Source organism: Dermochelys coriacea, chromosome 2 (genome assembly GCF_009764565.3).
Source record: "Dermochelys coriacea isolate rDerCor1 chromosome 2, rDerCor1.pri.v4, whole genome shotgun sequence".
Taxonomy (NCBI): domain Eukaryota; kingdom Metazoa; phylum Chordata; order Testudines; family Dermochelyidae; genus Dermochelys; species Dermochelys coriacea.
Genome location: NC_050069.1, coordinates 66021550 through 66040569, shown reverse-complemented (window position 1 = coordinate 66040569; position 19020 = coordinate 66021550). Strand labels below are relative to the sequence as shown.

Sequence of the window (19020 nt, the reverse complement as noted above, 5' to 3'; positions counted from 1 at the left end):
CACTACTGAGAACAGCCGAGCTCCATCCTCTTTGGAACTCTGCTTCAGATAGTTGAAAGCTGCTATCAAATCCCCCCTCACTCTTCTCTTCTGCAGTTTCCAGTGGTGACTTCATGAGTGACTGGCTGGCACGAGAGAGCTATTGCTAATGGGATAGAACAGCAGGAAGTGTAGGCATCTGACTTCAATCCCACAGTTTTCTGAGAGTCTTGTGGTTATCCCACAATACTCATCAGCTGCCCCACAATGCACAGTGGCAATTTCCTACAAGGTAGTGCTCCTAGCGGTGAGGTAGAGGACGCAAGGATCCTCAATCACAGAGCAACATGTTTTTTTCTTTTCTTTTTGGCTGATACAACTGTGTGGACACAATACACTGGCGCAAGCAGCCAAGTATGAACACATGCTGCCAAAATGGCTTTGTTGGTGTCACAATGCCAAACAGAACTGTTACTGGAACGACGGTCTAGTGTCCACAAGGACTTATAAAGAGATGGGAACACAGAGGAAAAGAAGAGAAGTAAACGTATTCAGGGACTATTGAAGGGGGAGGCTTGGTTTTGTCAGCAATATTAGCAACCCCCCGGCCCCCAAAGGCCCACAGATTAAGGCTCTCCTTAAAGATTGCTTTCTCTGTGACAGCCCCAGATTTCCCGGCTGGACTCACAGCCACAGTCCTAGCCAGTCAGGGAGGAGGGGTTCCGTTAGCGCTGAGATTTAACTGGGAAATCTGGAGAACAGCCTGGGGTGAGTATTTTTTTCCCCCTCCCGCATCTGCCCCGTGCCGCTCAGGCTGCTAGAGCGGTGAGAAATGTCTGCAAAATCATCACTCTCACGGGCCCTCCACTCCCCGCGCGGTGAATGTTAGTAGCACCGAGGAGCTGCCGCGGGGAGTGCGTTCTCCTGGCGGGTGTTCCTATCCTGCTGCCAGGCTGACCCTCACAATCGGTCTGGGCGCAGCTGTCACGGAGCCGCTCTCCCATCCTGGGGGCCCCGAGTGTGACCCCCCTGCTGGAGGAGGCCTTTAGGACCCAGGGGGATGCCGGCCACCGGGCGAGGCTTTGGCGCCCACGCCTCCCACCAAAAAGCCACAGCCCGGTGGCGCTGGGGCGCTCCCATTCACAGTTTCCGCGAGAGGTCGGAGCCTGGCGCTGGCGGAGAGGGAGGCTTCTCCCCCGCCCATCCCAGCAGCAAAGGCACCCGCAGGAAAAATACCCCCAGGCGAGGCTGCGTGGCACTGTGAAGGTATTTGGGTTTGTTTTCTTCTGGCTTTTCAGAGGCTCCTGCCTTCCCCTTCCTCCCCCCCCCCCCCCCACGGCTGCGGCGTTTCAGCACTACCCTGCCTGGACAGCTCTCAGCCGCGTTCCTTCCCGTCCGCCCCTCACCTTGCACTTCTCCGGGAGCAATAACATCGACATTCTCCAGCCAAAAGCCCAGCCCCCGGCAGGGCAGGGGCAGGGGCACAAGTTGGAGGGGAAAGTTCAGCTGAATGATGCAATCTAAACACAAAGGTGGGTGGGGGGAGTGAGGGGAGGCTGGAAGGACCCCCTAGCCAGGCGCTGGCAGATGGGGCGCGTGCCCAAGACCAGCAGGGAGCGGCTCCTCCTCAGTACATTGCTGTCTGTTGTCATCCGGCATGTTAAACCCGAAGCGCGAGGAGGGGCTGGGGAAAACCATCAGGGGTCAAGCCAATGTTCTGGCTCCCCGAAGGGAAATCATCATTAATGGGGGAGGGTTGTGGGGTGAGTCACTTCCACCCGGCTCCCCTCAGCTCCTCCACTGCAGAAACTCCAGGAGTAAGTTGCTCTCATGTAATGTAAGATTAAAAAAGCAAAGGATTTATCTTAATCGATTAAAAAATACCCAAAAGGCAAGAAATACCATGTGTTTTATAGGACCGAATTGATTTTCAGCTGTTCAAAGCTTGGGGGAGGATGTTGTTTCTGTGGGTCTTTTTCCCCTTCTCAAAATGTTGATTCCTAAATATTTGCTCCAAATAAGCCTAAATAAAAATGAAGTTAAGGAACAGATGGCTGGTCTTTCTTTCACTAGTCAGCGACTGGACTGGATCATATTTTGGAAGGAATGATCAAATTATAGAAAGACAGATTTCATGGAGTCAGATGATAAAATTGATTTTCTAGTATATGAAAAATTAACATGGAGCCAGCATGTAAAAGACATACTATGCAATAACATTATGCCATGCATGGCATAGCAAAGGTAAGGATTTTATTTTTCAGCTAATAGTAAATTGGATAACCTTATATATCTTTTACTGATTTGTAGTTAAGTATCAGGCTTGACATTAACAGGGTCCATTTGTTTTTGTCAGCATAATCAGTTCTAACAAATAGAAAACATTGCTGATGATTTTAAGGATTTTATTGCTTAATCTCATCTTTGAAAATCATTAAGTGTTTTGTAGGAGTTGGCCTTTTGCAAAGTAATACAAAATAATGGAAACTGTAATAATCCATTTTAAGAACCTTTTGAGTTCCTGGTTCATTATTTAATTACTCCTGACTTTTTAATCTTGTGCACACCTGATTCTGCAACTCTTACTTATATTGCATAACACTTACTCCAGTGAGATGTCCTCTTGACTTCTGCAATGTAAGGGTTGCAGGAATTAATTTGACAGCATTGGTTCACATATATAATTCATTAAAGTCTGTTTGCTTTCACATAGAGCATACCTTATTCAAACACCAGGACGGGCTGCTGATGTTCCAAAAGAGGACAATATCGGATAAAATGCAAATTTCTTCATTAGTTCTATAGTATAATTCAGATACATTCCTTAAACTTTGGATCTGTAAGTCCCTTCAGCTTTCCAGTTACATGTGCAATCGATGAAACATTTACATCACCGTTTGGCAAGAGCATTTTATTCTCTCACTATAGCTATTTCTAGTGTTACCATCTTTGTAGCATCTGGACACCACTATGACATATACATGGCATGTAGTAAAGAAACAGAAGCAATATCAGGCTTATTTTATTGAGGAGGGGAAGGGTTGTGAAGTTCAATGAGTAGTGGCCAATGCTGATTTTGTTTGGTGAATAAACAGAGCCTCATCCCTTTTGAATTCAATATAATCTCCAGAGATTTAATCTGAGAACTCCCCAAACAGTATTCTTCCATATAGGATTTGTGGAAATCAAAATCCTAATGTCTAGCACTTTCCTTAACAGACTACAAACCTTTATCCATTCTAAAATGAAATTAAACTTCTCCTTTTATGTAAATTTGGAACTGAAGGTGTGTGCAAGGGGTCAGAGGTAAAACCACACGAAAATTCCAGCATTTCCTCATTTCAGTAGTGTGGAAGGCCAATCTCTTTCTTTCAAAATAAATACAGTACAGGGTTAGTAAAGGGACTGATCCTGCAGGCCTTACTCAGGAAAAATGATCACTGTCTTCATTGGGAATTATATCCCAATTAGAACCAAAAGCTGTAGGATTGTGCCAGTCATGTACGATTAACATTAGCATGCAGTGAACTGTTGTTTTTAAAGGATCCAACATTTATAATGTGGATCAAAAGAACAGGAAAATTAGGTAAATCGGTTTTTTTAAAGGCATAGGAATAAATCCATTGATTATGTGTCAGGTACAACTTATACATATGCTTGTGCAGATATTGTAACACAATCATCTCTACCCATATAGTAACTCCCGTCCATCAGCATTTCAGTCACTCACCACTCAGATTTCAGCATGTTTCACAGATATCCTATTTGTATGTGAGAATTCATAGCATTATCCATTACTGATAACGTATTCTAAAAGAAGAATATTAAACTGCATGCACAGTGTAGTCCATTGGATTGAGTATGACAAAAGCCTATGAATATGATGCTTTGTGAAGGACTGTATACTGACATTTGGACTATTTGACACATATTTCATGAATAACATGTGTCCTACTGCCTGTTTTATTCCTTCTGAATTTTCCACACTTTGGATGCCCAAGTTCATTGATGACATTGCATATAATATGCATTTTATCAAGGCTTGGTTCACTATTGATATCAAATTATTTGAGGAAAGACTGCTATCATTTTATTAGCTTATAAGAAATTTTGTACAAAATATTTATTTAAAAGATATTTGAGTCCCACCATGACACTGTTTCTACACAACTTACGAAAACATATGATGCAAATTCCAGACTTAAAGATAATTGGCCAAATTCTCTATCGCTTTTACACCCTGCCACCTTATTACTTGAATCTCTTGTCTATCAACCCATAGAAACAACAGGAGCAAATGGAAGTAGGTGGTGCAGTCTTTGCTGCTCTACTTGTTGTGGAAAGGTGCTACAAATTTCAATCTAGTGGCTGCAGTGTTTTGTCCTGCACTATGGCTGAACTACCCGTGCTGGATAGATAAATGTTGCACTCAGGTAACCTGTAACTGACTTAGGGCTTGTCTACATGGTGCAACAATACATACTACAGAGGTATGATTTCTAAAGCCACTACTATGTTGCACAATAATTGGTCCATGTAGACCCCTTTGGTTCACACTCAAAAGTTCCCTATTGTTTTTTAACAACTATCACACAGTAGGGAATGAGCAGGGTCTGGACAGACTGCATGACACCTTACTGTGCTTTGGAAATCATACTCCCATAATGTGCGCTACTCCACAATTAAGACCTGGCCAAAAGTTTGTGTGTGGGGGGGAGGGTTAGCGTGTGGGGAGACTAACTTGAAAGCATTAGGGATCTGTCATGTTTTAGTGTCACTAAACTTAAGGAAGTGTTTACATTTGTACATTAGCTAGGATTCCTAGTTCCAGGAAATTCTGGAGTCTTGAGTTGTTGAGTCTGATGCTGATGTTATAATCACAACCATTTCCTATTCCCACATTCAAGGGAAGCTACAATGCCCCAGTGAAGTAAATACCAGACTTAGAAAGATAATGAAATAAGATATTTCCACCCATTTAACCTCACTGAGCCATTCTAGCTCTTCATATAGAGAAGTAGGAAATGATTGTGATGGCACTAGTAAGATGGAACTCTAACAACCTCTCGGATTTTGATGGGATAGAGAATCAAAGAAGAAGTGCAAATATTAATGAAACATAAAGAAACATTAAACTGCTGAGGTCTAGATTGTGCCATTTAGGCTCAGCCTTACACTGGGGACAATGTGGAGCTGCAGAGCCCTGGAAGGAGCACTGGACACACTGTCTCATGGAGCTTTCTAGTGCATAGGAAGAACATGCACATAACTTCATTTCAGCCAACGAGGTACAACATAACCCTGGTCAGTATGTAAGGGGTGGAATGAGAATTGCATGGTCAGGGTACTAACTCAGGAAACCAGTGTTCAGCTTCCTGCTCCATCAAACACTTCCTGTATGACTTTGGGCAGATCACTTTGTCCCACTGTGCCTCAGTTTCCCCTCTGTAAAATGGGGATACTAGTACTTTGCTGCACAACAGGGGTGATATGAGGATAAATATCATAGTATCTCATGGTATTTAGTGTAACAGAGGCCATATATGCACTATATATAGATTCAGTTATAACTCCATCTCTCCTTCCCTGTTAGACAGGAGTGCTGAAACAATTTTTATAGTGTGGGTATTAAAGGCCATTGAACCAGACTGCAAACCTTGTATATAATGGAAACCAGTTCAAGCCAGGGAGTGCTGCAGCACTCCACACTCATATTCTAGTATCTATGCCAGTAGGAAGTAGAATCTAACCCCAAGTTTCAGAGTAGCAGCCGTGTTAATCTGTATTCGCAAAAAGAAAAGGAGTACTTGTGGCACCTTAGAGACTAACAAATTTATTTGAGCATAAGCTTTCGTGAGCTACAGCTCACTGCATCGGATGCATCTGATAAAGTGAGCTGTAGCTCACGAAAGCTTAACCCCAAGTTGTTTCACAGAGTTAATATCAACATATTTTAAAAAGCAATTTAATGAGATGACACTCACATGGTGAAAGTCGAGTCACTCTGGAGTACCATCTTACTTCCATTTCTACCCACTCACTTCCCTTCCAGAATGCTTTGAGCAGCCAATATCCTCATGGATGCCAAGAGTTAGAAATTAAGGATCAGATCCTAATGGAGCTATGCCTATTAACACCAGCTGAGGAGCTTGCGCTAATACTTTAGATCATCTAAAAGCTATGACAGCAAGCTTTCAGATGACTTACAGACTTGATGTAGCTCTCAAAGATCTGGAGATAGGGGTAACAAATCCAACTGGAACTGAACTTAATGGTAAAAGGCAAGATGGTAATCAGAATAATCAAAGCTGTGCTCAAAAATACACACAAAGGGATGTTAATATCTAATTTGATGGGAAAGCACAGGACCAGAGAAATGTTATACATCATTGGAAAGCTGGAATCATCAGATTGTTGGTGATGTATAGCATGTATAGTAGTAGTGTGAAGGGCAATAGAGATAAGAATTGTCTGGAAGATGGAAAGATGGAAATGGAATGATTTTAAGGCAAACAAAGAAATCTGGGTATAGGATTGGCTGCAGAAAAGATTTCAATGGTAGAGACAAACAGCTGGTAGGATGCCAAAGAAAATAATGCAGATGGCCCAGGATACCTAAGTTAGCACTTCTGGCTCTGCCATTGACTTGCTGTGTGATCTTGGGAAAGTCACTTAAACTTTGTGCTTCAGTTTCCCCACATATCAGATGACATTAACAGTGCTTACCCATCTTTGTAAAGTACTTTGAGATATTCTGATGGAAAGACCTATATAAGTGCTGCTGCTTCTTCTCATCTCAAAGCATCTTTACAGACAGAGAGCAGTACCGTATCATGCATTCCTGTCCATGGCTTGTTTCTCCACTTAGCGTATCCTGGTCTTGTCCCTGCATACGATTTCCCACCATCTAAGGGCTGACCTTGGTTGTATTTGTAATATTTTCTTTGACATCCTGTCAGCTGTTTATCTTCAGCAGCATCTTCACCAACATCATCTTTTTTACTTCATCCAATCCTGCACCCAGATTTCACATGCTTCTCTCCTAATGTTTTCATATGCCTTAAGACCATTTCACTTTACACCTGTCATCTTCTAGACAACTTATCTCCACTGCCTCCAGCTTTTTGGTATCTGTTTCATGCAGCTGTTTATGCAGCTGCTGCCAGACCAGAGTTATAGTGTTAGCATACTGGTTTGATAAGCTTTCACTTTGGTACCAATGTTTTTATCAGTCTCTCATTTCATCAACTTCTATGCTGCACTTAGAAAAGCAGTACTTGTGGCATCTTAGAGACTAACAAATTTATTAGAGCATAAGCTTTCACACTCTGAAACCTATGCTGCACTTGTAACTAAGGCACATCATTTAACCTCATCCTTGATGGAACCATCAGCACTGATCAAGCTTCCTAGATACATGCAATTTTATGACTTCACTGCTGCTGCATTTAACAGTTTGTCTATTGTCCATTTTCCAAGATGCACGCACTGGGTCTTCTTGACATTTATTATATCGTCAACTACACCAATTTTCCAAGGTGTGCAGAGTTTCATCATTAATTCAAATGTCTGCCAGCTATATGATGTCATCTGCCTAAACTAAAGAGCTTAACTTTAGATCACAGCCACCAACTCATTTACTATTCTTAACATCCAATTTAAGTAGAAGATGAAAAGTGATCATGCCTTCTTGTCTTATGCCAAACTTCAACTTGAACCAGTTGCTTAATTTTCCACCAATACTTATGGAACTACAGGAGTCCTCATATATAACTTTTATAATTGCATTTATCCTATTTGGGATTCCATATGGTTTTACTACTTTCTGTAATGCTTCACAAAGGCATTCGATTTGGTTTGGAGAGAAGTACATGAAAACAGAAAACATCTATAATCCCCATTCTCACTTCTCCACCTCTACACCATTAACTGTTGGAGCATGAATATCAAATGCAACTTTGCCAAGACGTGAAGGTTCATTGTTCCTCACCTACTCCTCCTCAAAAACTGGCCTTAATCTGTTAACAACTGATTTCATCATGATTTTTCCCAGGACTGATCATTATTTGGATTGGCAGGTCTCCTTTCTTCAGGATTGGTACAACTATTGTATTTCAAGTCATCCGGCATCTCCTCTTGCTCCCATACATTCATGTATATTTTTCCGAATGTTTTGATAGTACTTTGAAATGCCAACTTTTAGCAGTTCAGCTGTTATATTGTCTATTCCTGCAGCCTTCCTATTTTCTAACTGCTTCTCTGCTCTTTCTTTCAATGGTTGTTTAGTCCTGATATCCATTGTGCCTTGCAAGCTGCCATGTTCATCTAGTTTGTATAGAATGCTTGCATCTGGATGGACTACAAAGTTGAGCATTTTGTCAAAATGCTCCTTCCATACTTCCAGCCCTTCTTTGGCATTTATTATCAGTTCACCGGTTGCCTTTCTTACAGCTCATATCATTGATCTGATTGTGTTTCCATACAACTTAACCTTTGTGTATATCATTTTCATGTCTTGTTTTCTTGATGCCGCCTATAGTTGTTGAGCCTCTTTTTCAGACCTTTTGCTTGCCCAGTCTTTGTGATTTTTTCATTACTTTCCCCCACACTTTTACTTTTCTACTTTCCCAGCAGTTTTGGCTTATTACACTTTTCCTGTAATATTCTTGTTTTGTTTCTTGTCCAGCTTTTCTTTGTTTGCTTATGCCTTCCAATAACTTCCTTTGCAGTATTTTCTATCACTCCCTTGATCGTTTTCTATCCATTCCGTAGTGAGATTTCTTTATCATAGCAAATTAATGACTGGAAAGATGCTCCAAGTGTCACCCTGCTACCCTTTCATTTATCAAGGTCAAATTTGGCTCCAGTTGTACCCATCTTTTTCTTGGACTTGAACTACTAATTGGAAGGATTAAGTTAATCATAGCTACACTTGGTGTTTCTATAGACTAACATCCTATCGTGACCATCTATCCCTTTTACTGATAATAATGTGGTCAGTCTGGTTTTTGGTTTGACCATCCGATGAATTCCATGTAACCATGGACATGTCATTTGAAACTAAGTACCACCAATAACCAAATTGTGCATCTCACAGCATTAACCTTTCCTCATATGGTTTATCATCCCAATGACATGTGGTCCAACACTGTTCATTTGCTAACCTTATCCATTACAAACCTTTGCATTCATATCTCCCATTATCAGGATCTTATAACGATCAGGAATCTCATCTACAGTGGCATCCAACTGTTGATAAAATCCACGCTTCTCTTCCTGTTTTGATGCTTCTGATGGTGCATAACAATAGATCACAGTGATGCATAGTTCATTGTAGGCAGTAGTGACAATCAGCTCAGACATCAGTTTCCAGCTGTTCATCGAAGTAACTGTTCTCTTGTCCACTGTTATAGCAACCCCATGCCTATGCTTCACTTGTGCACTTAAATGTTCGGACTAAAGGAAAGTATAATTCTTAACTGTCAACTCTCCTGTACCCAGCCAATGTGTCTCCTGTAAGGCAGCAAGGGAAATGTGTAACTTCTGTAACTCCTCTGCTTCTAGCTCAGTTAGGCTAGGGGAAACATTCCAGCTGTTATCCAAAAATCCATTACTATTTCCATTTGCTAGGCATGATGAGCCTTGGTCAAAATCCACATAAGTCAGTCTGGTTTGCTTTACTGTTTCTATAATAAGTAATTTTATAATACAGTGGCTTATTAGGCCAACCCACTCTATCCCACTCATGGGAACACCTTGTCATATCCCGCTGGGAACAGGTATCAGTGGTTCCACCCTGTCCTCTTACCTTCCACAGCTAATGAGCTTGGACTGCTCAGATTTGAAATCAGAGTTTCCTTCTCCTAGATAGACTTGCCTGAAGAAACTAAGTAATCCCTGTCTATCCCCATTTGAAATCAGAGTTTTCCTTCTCCTAGATACTGTTCTTTCTGCTAGATACTTCATGCTGAGACAACAGCATAGAGGTAGGTCTCCTGGGTACTGGCTGGGGGTAGCCTGTCTTTGGGGAAATCCAGAAAGCTCACACAGAATATTACAGAATAAGGTGCTGTGAACCAACAGTATTATTATTATTATTATTACTATAAAATAAACACAGGTCCCTCATAGCAGGCAAAACTACAGGCCATTGACTGGAGAAATCAGTATATTTTCAGTATCACAAGCATCCTGCCCCTTCTCTGAATCTTGTTGGGAACTGAACACGCTGAAAATAAAAGAGGGCGTATGTGATGAATAATTACTTCTCATTCAATGTTTCTTGTTTTGAATAATGATCATTATTTTTCCTGGTATATGTCTGGACTTTGTTCCTTTGGAGGGCCAATTTGTTTTAAGAAGCTGTGAAAGGCCCCCAGCAGAGGAAGAAGTCATAATATGTTCTGAGCAATGCTCTTGCCGAACAAAGGCTCTGTTTTGCCTTTCCACAGCAACACCATTCCTGGGGGTGGGGGGAGAATCTGGAGCATTTTACACAAGCAAGAGATGTAGACAACCCAAGAGGAGAAAGGGAAACGTGTGGGTATGATGATGGGGAATGTGCATGTTACATATTTAGGAATTCAAGAGCTCAGTACCATGTGAGAAATCAGAGTGACAATTCAATTGGGTAGCTCTCTGGCATTAATGCGTGTTACTAATGTAAATACCGTGGGGGCGAAATCATCAGATGGTGTAAATCAGCATAGCTACAGTAAATTACAACAGCTGTGGAACGAGTCCCATGATTTCTAATGGAATTCTGACCATTCCTGCTTTGTTTATATGTGCTGTGGATTATTTTGCAGTACCAATACTGTAGTTCAGAGAAAACTCTGTTTAGCCCATTGATCAGAGTGTTCAGTAGGGTAAGAAGCTTGTCTCTATAGGAACAATCTGTAAAATGTATTTGAAAATAAATGGTCTTAATCGCATTCGGTATTTCTAAATCGCTTGCTGGCAACTACTATCTTTGTGAAGTGGGGACTGTCTCCCCCTCTGGATGTGTTTAACACATTATGGGTGCTTCCATAACCTAAATAAGGTAATAAAAATAATACTCAAATTAAGAAGTGGTATCATTTGTGATGCTTGTTGTACAGAAATCATGTAAAACAGACTGTAAGTAGTAAAGCCTCCACCCATACTTTAAGAATCTGAAAGAACAGTAGTGTTAAAAAACTAAATAAATATAATGAGACAGATTCTTTCCCTCATTTCTTGCCCCGGTTCACTGGTGAGGGGCAGAATCTGGCTGTCTCAACTCAACCAAGAATGTGCCCAGACTCTAACAATGGAGATATAGTGAAGGAGGCAAGGGGCAGGAAAGGAGAAGGGCAGAGTGAAGTTCTATTCCACAAATTTTCAGCTGGTGCATGATCCCTTAGAACCATATCCAATTGACATAAATCAGAGTAGCTCTTAGGCTGCTTTAATTTACAACAGGGGTAGAGTCAGAGCTGCTGCAGATTGAGAATTAGGGAACTTTAATTGGCTCCCTGTCTGCACCCCTCCTCTGCTTAGCAGACCTTACAGCAGCCAAAATTCTGGTCCCATGTGTTTCTTTGGATTTTGAGCCACTGCTAAAACAGACTGGAAACTAATATACCACTTCTTAGACAACACTCCCATGCTAGGGAGTATTAGTTTTAAATAAGTTAAATGCCACCAATTATAATTAAAAACTTATTAAATGCAAGAAAACTAATGCCACATTAAGTTTGAAATTTTAATTAAAAAACAAAGGCCTTGTTCTTGTGCAGCCTGCATCAGTTTTAAACCAATGTAACTCAACTAACATCAATGGAGTTACCTCAAATTACATCCAATGTCACTGCCTATAGGTATGTCTACACTGCAGTTAAACACCCATGGCTGGCCCGTGTCAGCCGACTCAGGCTCATGAGGCTTGGGCTAAGGGGCTGTTTAATTGTGGTGTAGATGTTCAGGCTCAGTCTGCAGCCTGAGCTCTGGGACTCTCACACCATTCAGGGTCCAGCCCAAGCATTCCCACACAATTAAACAGTCCCTTAGCCTGAGCCCCACGAGCTGGAGTCAGCAGGCATAGGCCAGGTATGGGTTTTAATTGCAGTGTAGACATTCCGTAAAACTCCATTATTTTTCAAACAACCTTTTTCAAACCTAATAAAGTACCAGCCTCACTGAGGGGTATGTAGCGTCTACATTTTAAAAGCAATCTCCTTTTCAGATATTCAATCTCAAAAGAGAAATCTGAACTTTTTTTTTCTATAAAGGCTGAAAAACTGGGCCTGATTTTGATCTTACTTCACACATTGACTTCAGTGGAGGTATCTCCTGATTTACACCAGTGAAACTCCTAAGAAGATTCTGTGGCATTTTTTGTTATGCTTATAGCAGTCCAGGACTTTTTTTTTTATAAGCATAGCTAAGAACAAGTATGAAAAACGTAAACACAAATTGTAAAGTTTTTCCAGAAAAATTACAAGATACTGGAAGTAAGAGCTTACAATAAAATTATCATCTTAACTATTAAAACATCAAGCTCGCAATGCTAGAATTATCAAACACATTTCACAGTATATTAATTGTGAGACTTTGTTATTTTGAACTTCTAGACCACTGGGCTAAGCAAACTAGATACTGTTTTCTTTTCAGAAGAGAAGCACCAGTACTTAAAAGACCATTAAAAGGAAAGAGAGAAGGTGACAAGGGACTGAGAGGTGAGAAGAGAATGTGTGTGTGTGTGTGTCTGTGAGTGTGTGTGTGAGAGAGAGATATGCTCACCAGGAAGAACACTTCTGGACGAATATTAGTGGGTTGGGAGTCTATATTGAGCATTAAACTTTGCTAGTGATGTTATTCTGCACCTGGCAATTAAAGAGATGCTGGCTATGTCTTCACTGCAAAAAAAGGTGGATTCTTTTAGTGGCACAGTTTACACACCTGAGCTACCCAGTCGTAAAATCCTAATGGAGACAAGGCACCTGTAATTTTTACCATGAGGAAGCCAGGTGAGATCAGCACTATATTCTCCCCACCTGCAGTTGACCTCGCCTAGTTTACCTCTGTAAAACTACAGTGCCTTGTCTCCAGTAGAATTTTACAGCAAGAGCTAACACACCTTAGTTGTCACATGGTGAAAACACACCTTTTATGGCAGTGAAGACAAAGCCTCTAGATTATTGGCTCAGACAAGTGTTACCACTGGAAAAAACAAGGAAGAACTTTTTAAAAAATGAAAACCCTCAACGGAAAATGTTTTCTGAGAGTGCTCTCCATGTTTCAAATGATCCCGGCTGCCATGGTGTTCACAATTTTATCATGGTTCTCTGCACAAGTCTAGGGAAAAGTTATAAACACAGGGAATAAACGGATAAAGAGAAACTTATGAAATGATACTATTCACGATAAACCAACCTTTAAAAAAATACTAGATTCATCATGAAAAGTGGAAATTTGTTTATTTAAAAGGCTAAAAATGTTGCCTTTTTGTTTTAGCCTGGCTCATCAGAAGAGAACACTTTGTCATATCACGGGTGAAAAAACAGACCAGTAAACTATTAGCTGCCATTATTTTTACAGCTGTCACTCCAGGCTGGCCCTGGAAGAGACTTGTATCACAGGAAAAGCATAATAGTAATAGAGCATGGTTATGAAGTGCTGGCCTTTCTACATTGTTATTTCTAAGCTAATTGAGAAAGAATAATCTAGTACTAAACCAGTATAACATTGCCATTGCTGGTTTTAGAGTAGCAGCCGTGTTAGTCTGTATTCACAAAAAGAAAAGGAGTACTTGTGGCACCTTAGAGACTAACAAATTTGTTTGAGCATAAGCTTTCGTGAGCTACAGCTCACTTCATCGGATGCCATTGCTATATGCTCAATATAATGATAAGTTCATCAGACTGTCTTTCTGGGATACTTACATATTATGTATTCAAGATGTCAATGATAGCATTAGGCTAACTACACCATTCAAAGACTATTTGGTTGTTATCCTCCGAATATTTTAAATACAGAAGCAGTGCAGTGATTATTGTATACGAGCTCAGAAGTGCATTCATTTAAGCCTTCAGTACATATATAATCCATGTTTTTATATATATTTGTTTTTTAGTGAGTGATGGAATAAGCTACACTTGCTTTTGGATGGATTACACTACATACAAACTGAAAATTATACCTCCTTGCAAGGAGATGAAAAAGGCCCTCGAACAATCCTTTTCAAACAGCTGGGCAGCAAAAAGCTTTTGAATGGATCATGCTTACAGCAGACCATTAGTTGAATGGGATCAGCATTTCTCCTGCTAAATAATCTGAAGTTAAGGATCTGGAAAAGAGATTTTTGCAGAGATGACCCATTTACAAACTGGACTTAGTCCAGAGACTATAGAGAAAGCCCGTCTAGAACTGAATGAAAACCCAGATGTTCTGCATCAGGATATCCAACAAGTCAGGGACATGATCATCACCAGGCCTGACATTGGGTTTTTACGTACAGATGATGCCTTCATCTTGAGATTTCTCCGAGCCAGAAAGTTTCACCAAACAGATGCCTTCAGACTGCTGGCCCAGTACTTCCAGTACCGCCAGTTAAATCTGGATATGTTCAAGAACTTCAAGGCTGATGATCCTGGGATCAAACGGGCTCTGATTGATGGATTTCCTGGAGTGCTGGAAAAACGTGATCACTATGGCAGGAAGATTCTTCTGCTTTTTGCAGCTAACTGGGATCAGAGTAGGTAAATGTAGATAGTGTACTTATATATTTATACACACACAAAACCTGTTCACTGTTGATTTATGACCATATTTGAGGCAGTGAGATCATTTTGATAAACATGTATTCTAAACATGAGTCCATTTCACTAAAGCCTTCATCTAATGTGATTGTCTATCATTTCTCATACCTATGCCCCTGATGATTTACTATACATCACTTCAAACAGGTAGCTCATATTTTTCCAGAATGTTTGCAGGTTTAAGCCAGACAATTGCCTCTTGCAATAAGTACTTTAATACCTATTACACAATAACGTTAGTAATGTCAGACATGAGCCGAACAGGCTGAGAGCAAAAACCTGACAATTTGTCACCACATGACAATTCTCATATGAACTGTGATACATAGGTGTGATGGGGCACTCTATTCAGCCCTCAACCCCACCCCCTCCTGGCTATTCTGGGCATTAGTTCTTCCAGGCCGATGCCCCTTCCTGCAGTTGCACTCCATCACTCTGTCTCTCTCTCACTTTGGGGCCCCATCTTGAGCTGCAGCTTCCTCTTCATGACTCAGCCCTCTGGACAGGTCACTAAGTGGTTTTCCCTTCCCAGGTGGAGTACTTCAAAGTCTTTCTTTTCAGGTGGCATTAGGCAGTCCTCACGCCTGCCACCCTGACCCTGTCTCTCCTGCAGTGACTCAGGCAGTCTTCTAGTTCACTACCCCTAGTAGTACCACTCTGTAGAAGTTGGAAGGGGAAATCAGGCCAACCCTCTAATCTTGCCTGGCCTAATTCAATCCTCTCAAGACCCTCTCAACAGGGCATTTACCTTACCTGTTCTGGCTCCACACCTCTAGGGGATACAGTCTTGGTTTTAGAGTAGCAGCCATGTTAGTCTGTATTTGCAAAAAGAAAAGGAGTACTTGTAGCACCTTAGAGACTAACAAATTTATTTGAGCATAAGCTTTCGTGAGCTACAGCAGTACAGCCTCTGAATGAAATATTCACAAGAACGGCATCTTAATTTCTACACACTTTGGTGCTGTGGGTAAGTCAGATATTTGGGAGATACAATCAGGCAAAGGGTATTTTCATATTTCTGCTATAATGTGTTACAACCAAAGATCTCTTCCAACCCCTAAAATAAAATGATATTAAAATTTAATGTGACTATTTAGTCAGCTCTCTCTACCTCTTTGAGGTGGTATAGACATATATGAAAGGGGCAGATCTGGAATGTTCTTCTCACAGTATCTTTCTCTTCTCAGGTCACTCCCCTGCAGTTCTTCTGCCTGCAAGATGAGGTTGAGAAACTTAATAAAATACAGGATTTTAATGCAGGGTAGCTCAAGCTGCAAAAGGCCAAATTCAAATTTTGAACCCCCCAAAGTTTGCACTGTTCTATTCCAGGGATTTGGGATGGCTCATTAGAAAGATGAAGGCTCATTATAAAGGCCCCAAAGCAGTGTAATCTATATCAGGATTAAGATTTTAACCCAAAAACTCAGTGCTGGTCAGATGCAGGGTTTGTTACTCCTGGGGGAATTCTGTGTGACTGGCCATGCAGAATTCATGTCACGCACATATTTCCTTGCTTCCCTGCAGAAAAATGACTTTCTGATGGGGTAGCAAAGGCAAATCATAAGAATGGTCATGTGCCTCTCCCCAGCAGCATGGGTGCCCGGAGCAGCTGATAGAGAGTGAAATCACTTCAAGGGGGCACTCTGGGGCAAGCCTGGCCCTTGCGCTATGTCAGGGTTGGGTGCAGCCAAGTACATGTCCCTGAGGGGGGGGTGTGCAGGGTGATTTCCTACCTCCTTTCAGCTAGTGGCCTATGCTTCCCACTGCTAGGCTGGAGTCTCCACATTTATTTACTGACCATAACATTTGCAGAATTTTAAAATATTGTGTACAGAATTTTTGTTTTTTGGGTGCAGAATTCTCTCAAGAGTCTTTCAAACTCAGGAATTAGTAGGCAAGTCTAGAGCTGTGCCTGTATTTTGCATTTTTGAAGTTTTTTTGAACATCTTTTTTAGCCATATGTTATCATATATGAAAAACTCAGATGTCTGTGTCATTAACCTTTGCACATGCAAATTCAGGATAAATACATTCAGCTATCTTATTCTGCATGTGCAAAAGCAGTTTGTTCACTTTGGGTGACATCTTGGCCCAATGTCAAAACTCCCATTGACTTAAATGTGTACATGGAATAAGTACATTTTTGCCCAATATTTGTAAAGTTGAGTTTTTGCCAGAAAACAGATGCCCTTCTCCCAACCCTCCAAAACAGCTCTTGGCCAAATATGTGCTGCCATGCTCAGTCTCTTTCAAGCAGGTTTATTTTCTAATTAATAAGTATATAATAATTAACATATCTGTGTTTATGGGTGGGCACTTTAAAAAGGAGGGTGAGCAGTAATTAAATTAATCAGAACAAGAGTTTCCAAAGCACTAAAAAGTAGAAAATAGAAAATGCAAGTTGAGGCCTGGAAACTGTCTACAACTAAATTCTATCTGTGCTCACAAGGTCAATATTTTTCATAAACGCAGAGAACATCGTGACAATAAGAGTTTTCAATTATCCCACGATGAATTTCAGCTACAGAAAAATAATATTGGGCCCATTTGTAGCAGGGGTCATAATGCAACACAGCCAGATACCTACCTACTGGAATAGACCATTTAACTTTCTATTTTCTGATCATGCTGAGTAAAGTTGCCTCAGTAGAGGTTGATTTTCAAAGGAACAGGTAGAGCAAAGTGTAAGTATCTTTGCCAGTGTTTTCTTCTTCTTGAAAGACAATACCATTATTCCATTGAAGTTGAGATGTGACTGGAGTATGTATGTGCATGTGTTTACAGCTCTGACTATCATTCATATAGCCATATAAATCACATATCCAAAGGAGCCATTGTATATAACATCAATAACAAACTGTTTAAAAACCCCAAGCATTTACATAACAGCCCACAATAGATCTTTATAGCCATAATGATATACTAGGTCCAAATTCAGGATCTGTTTGTCTACTCATTTACACTGGTGTAAATCAGAAATAGCTCCATTGATGTCAATGTCATTACCGTGGCATACTTTTAAAAAGTGTCAAATATGGATTTAGTGTACATGAGAAATCATATTTGCTCTTCAGAGTAAATCAATATCTTTCCCATTTCCCCCATGCCCACCTCCCAAAATAATAACTTGCAAGTTACCAAGTATCATAGAATCATAGAATATCAGGGTTGGAAGGGGCCTCAGGAGGTCATCTAGTTCAACCCCCTGCTCAAAGCAGGACCAATCCCCAACTAAATCATCCCAGCCAGGGCTTTGTCAAGCCTGATCTTAAAAACTTCAAAGGAAAGAGATTCTACCACCACCTCCCTAGGTAACACATTCCAGTGTTTCACCACCCTCCTAGTGAAAAAGTTTTTCCTAATATCCAACCTAAACCTCCCCCACTGCAACTTGAGACCATTACTGTCATCTGCTACCACTGAGAACAGTCTAGATCCATCCTCTTTGGAACCCCCTTTCAGGTAGTTGAAAACAGCTATCAAATCCCCCTCATTCTTCTCTTCCGCAGACTAAACAATACCAGTTCCCTAAGCCTCTCCTCATAAGTCATGTGTTCCAGTCCCCAATCATTTTTGTTGCCCTCCACTGGACGTTTTCCAATTTTTCCACATCCTTCTTGTAGTGTGGAGCCCAAAACTGGACACAGTACTCCAGATGAGGCCTCACCAATGTCGAATAGAGGGGAACGGTCACGTCCCTCGATCTGCTGGCAATGCCCCTACTTATACATCCCAAAACACCATTGGCCTTCTTGGCAACAAGGGCACACTGTTGACTCATATCCAGCTTTTTGTCCACTGTAACCCCTAGGTCCTTTTCTGCAGAACTGCTGCCTAGCCATTCGGTCCCTAGCCTGCCATATTTACTATTCTTTCTATACATCAGGATGATTTGTCCCTGTAACCTCAATAAGGATTCTTTAAAATACAGCCAGTTCTCCTGGACTCCTTTCCCCCTCATGTTATTGTCCCAGGGGATCCTGCCCATGAGTTCCCTGAGGGAATCAAAGTCTGCTTTTCTGAAGTCCAGGGTCTGTATTCTGCTGCTCTCTTTTCTTCCTTGTGTTAGGATCCTGAATTTGACCATCTCATGGTCACTGCCTCCCAGGTTCCCATCCACTTTTGCTTCCCCTACTAATTCTTCCCGGTTTGTTAGCAGCAGGTCAAGAAGAGCTCTGCCCCTAGTTGGTTCCTCCAGCACTTGCACCAGGAAATTGTCCCCTACACTTTCCAAAAACTTCCTGGATTGTCTGTGCAC

The 19020-nt window shown here is 41.2% G+C and overlaps 1 protein-coding gene across 1 annotated transcript in view; it reads left to right on the top strand.

Annotated features, from left to right (window-relative positions):
- The first annotated feature begins 937 nt into the window (after window positions 1-937).
- The window catches only part of CLVS1 (clavesin 1), a 132816-nt gene continuing 114733 nt past the window's right edge, over window positions 938-19020 (top strand). Inside the window, exons 1-2 of the mRNA XM_038393260.2 lie at window positions 938-1245; window positions 14078-14702. Coding sequence (XP_038249188.1) covers window positions 14314-14702 — 389 coding nt within the window. The 5' untranslated portion in view covers window positions 938-1245; window positions 14078-14313. The remainder of the gene's footprint in view (window positions 1246-14077; window positions 14703-19020) is intronic.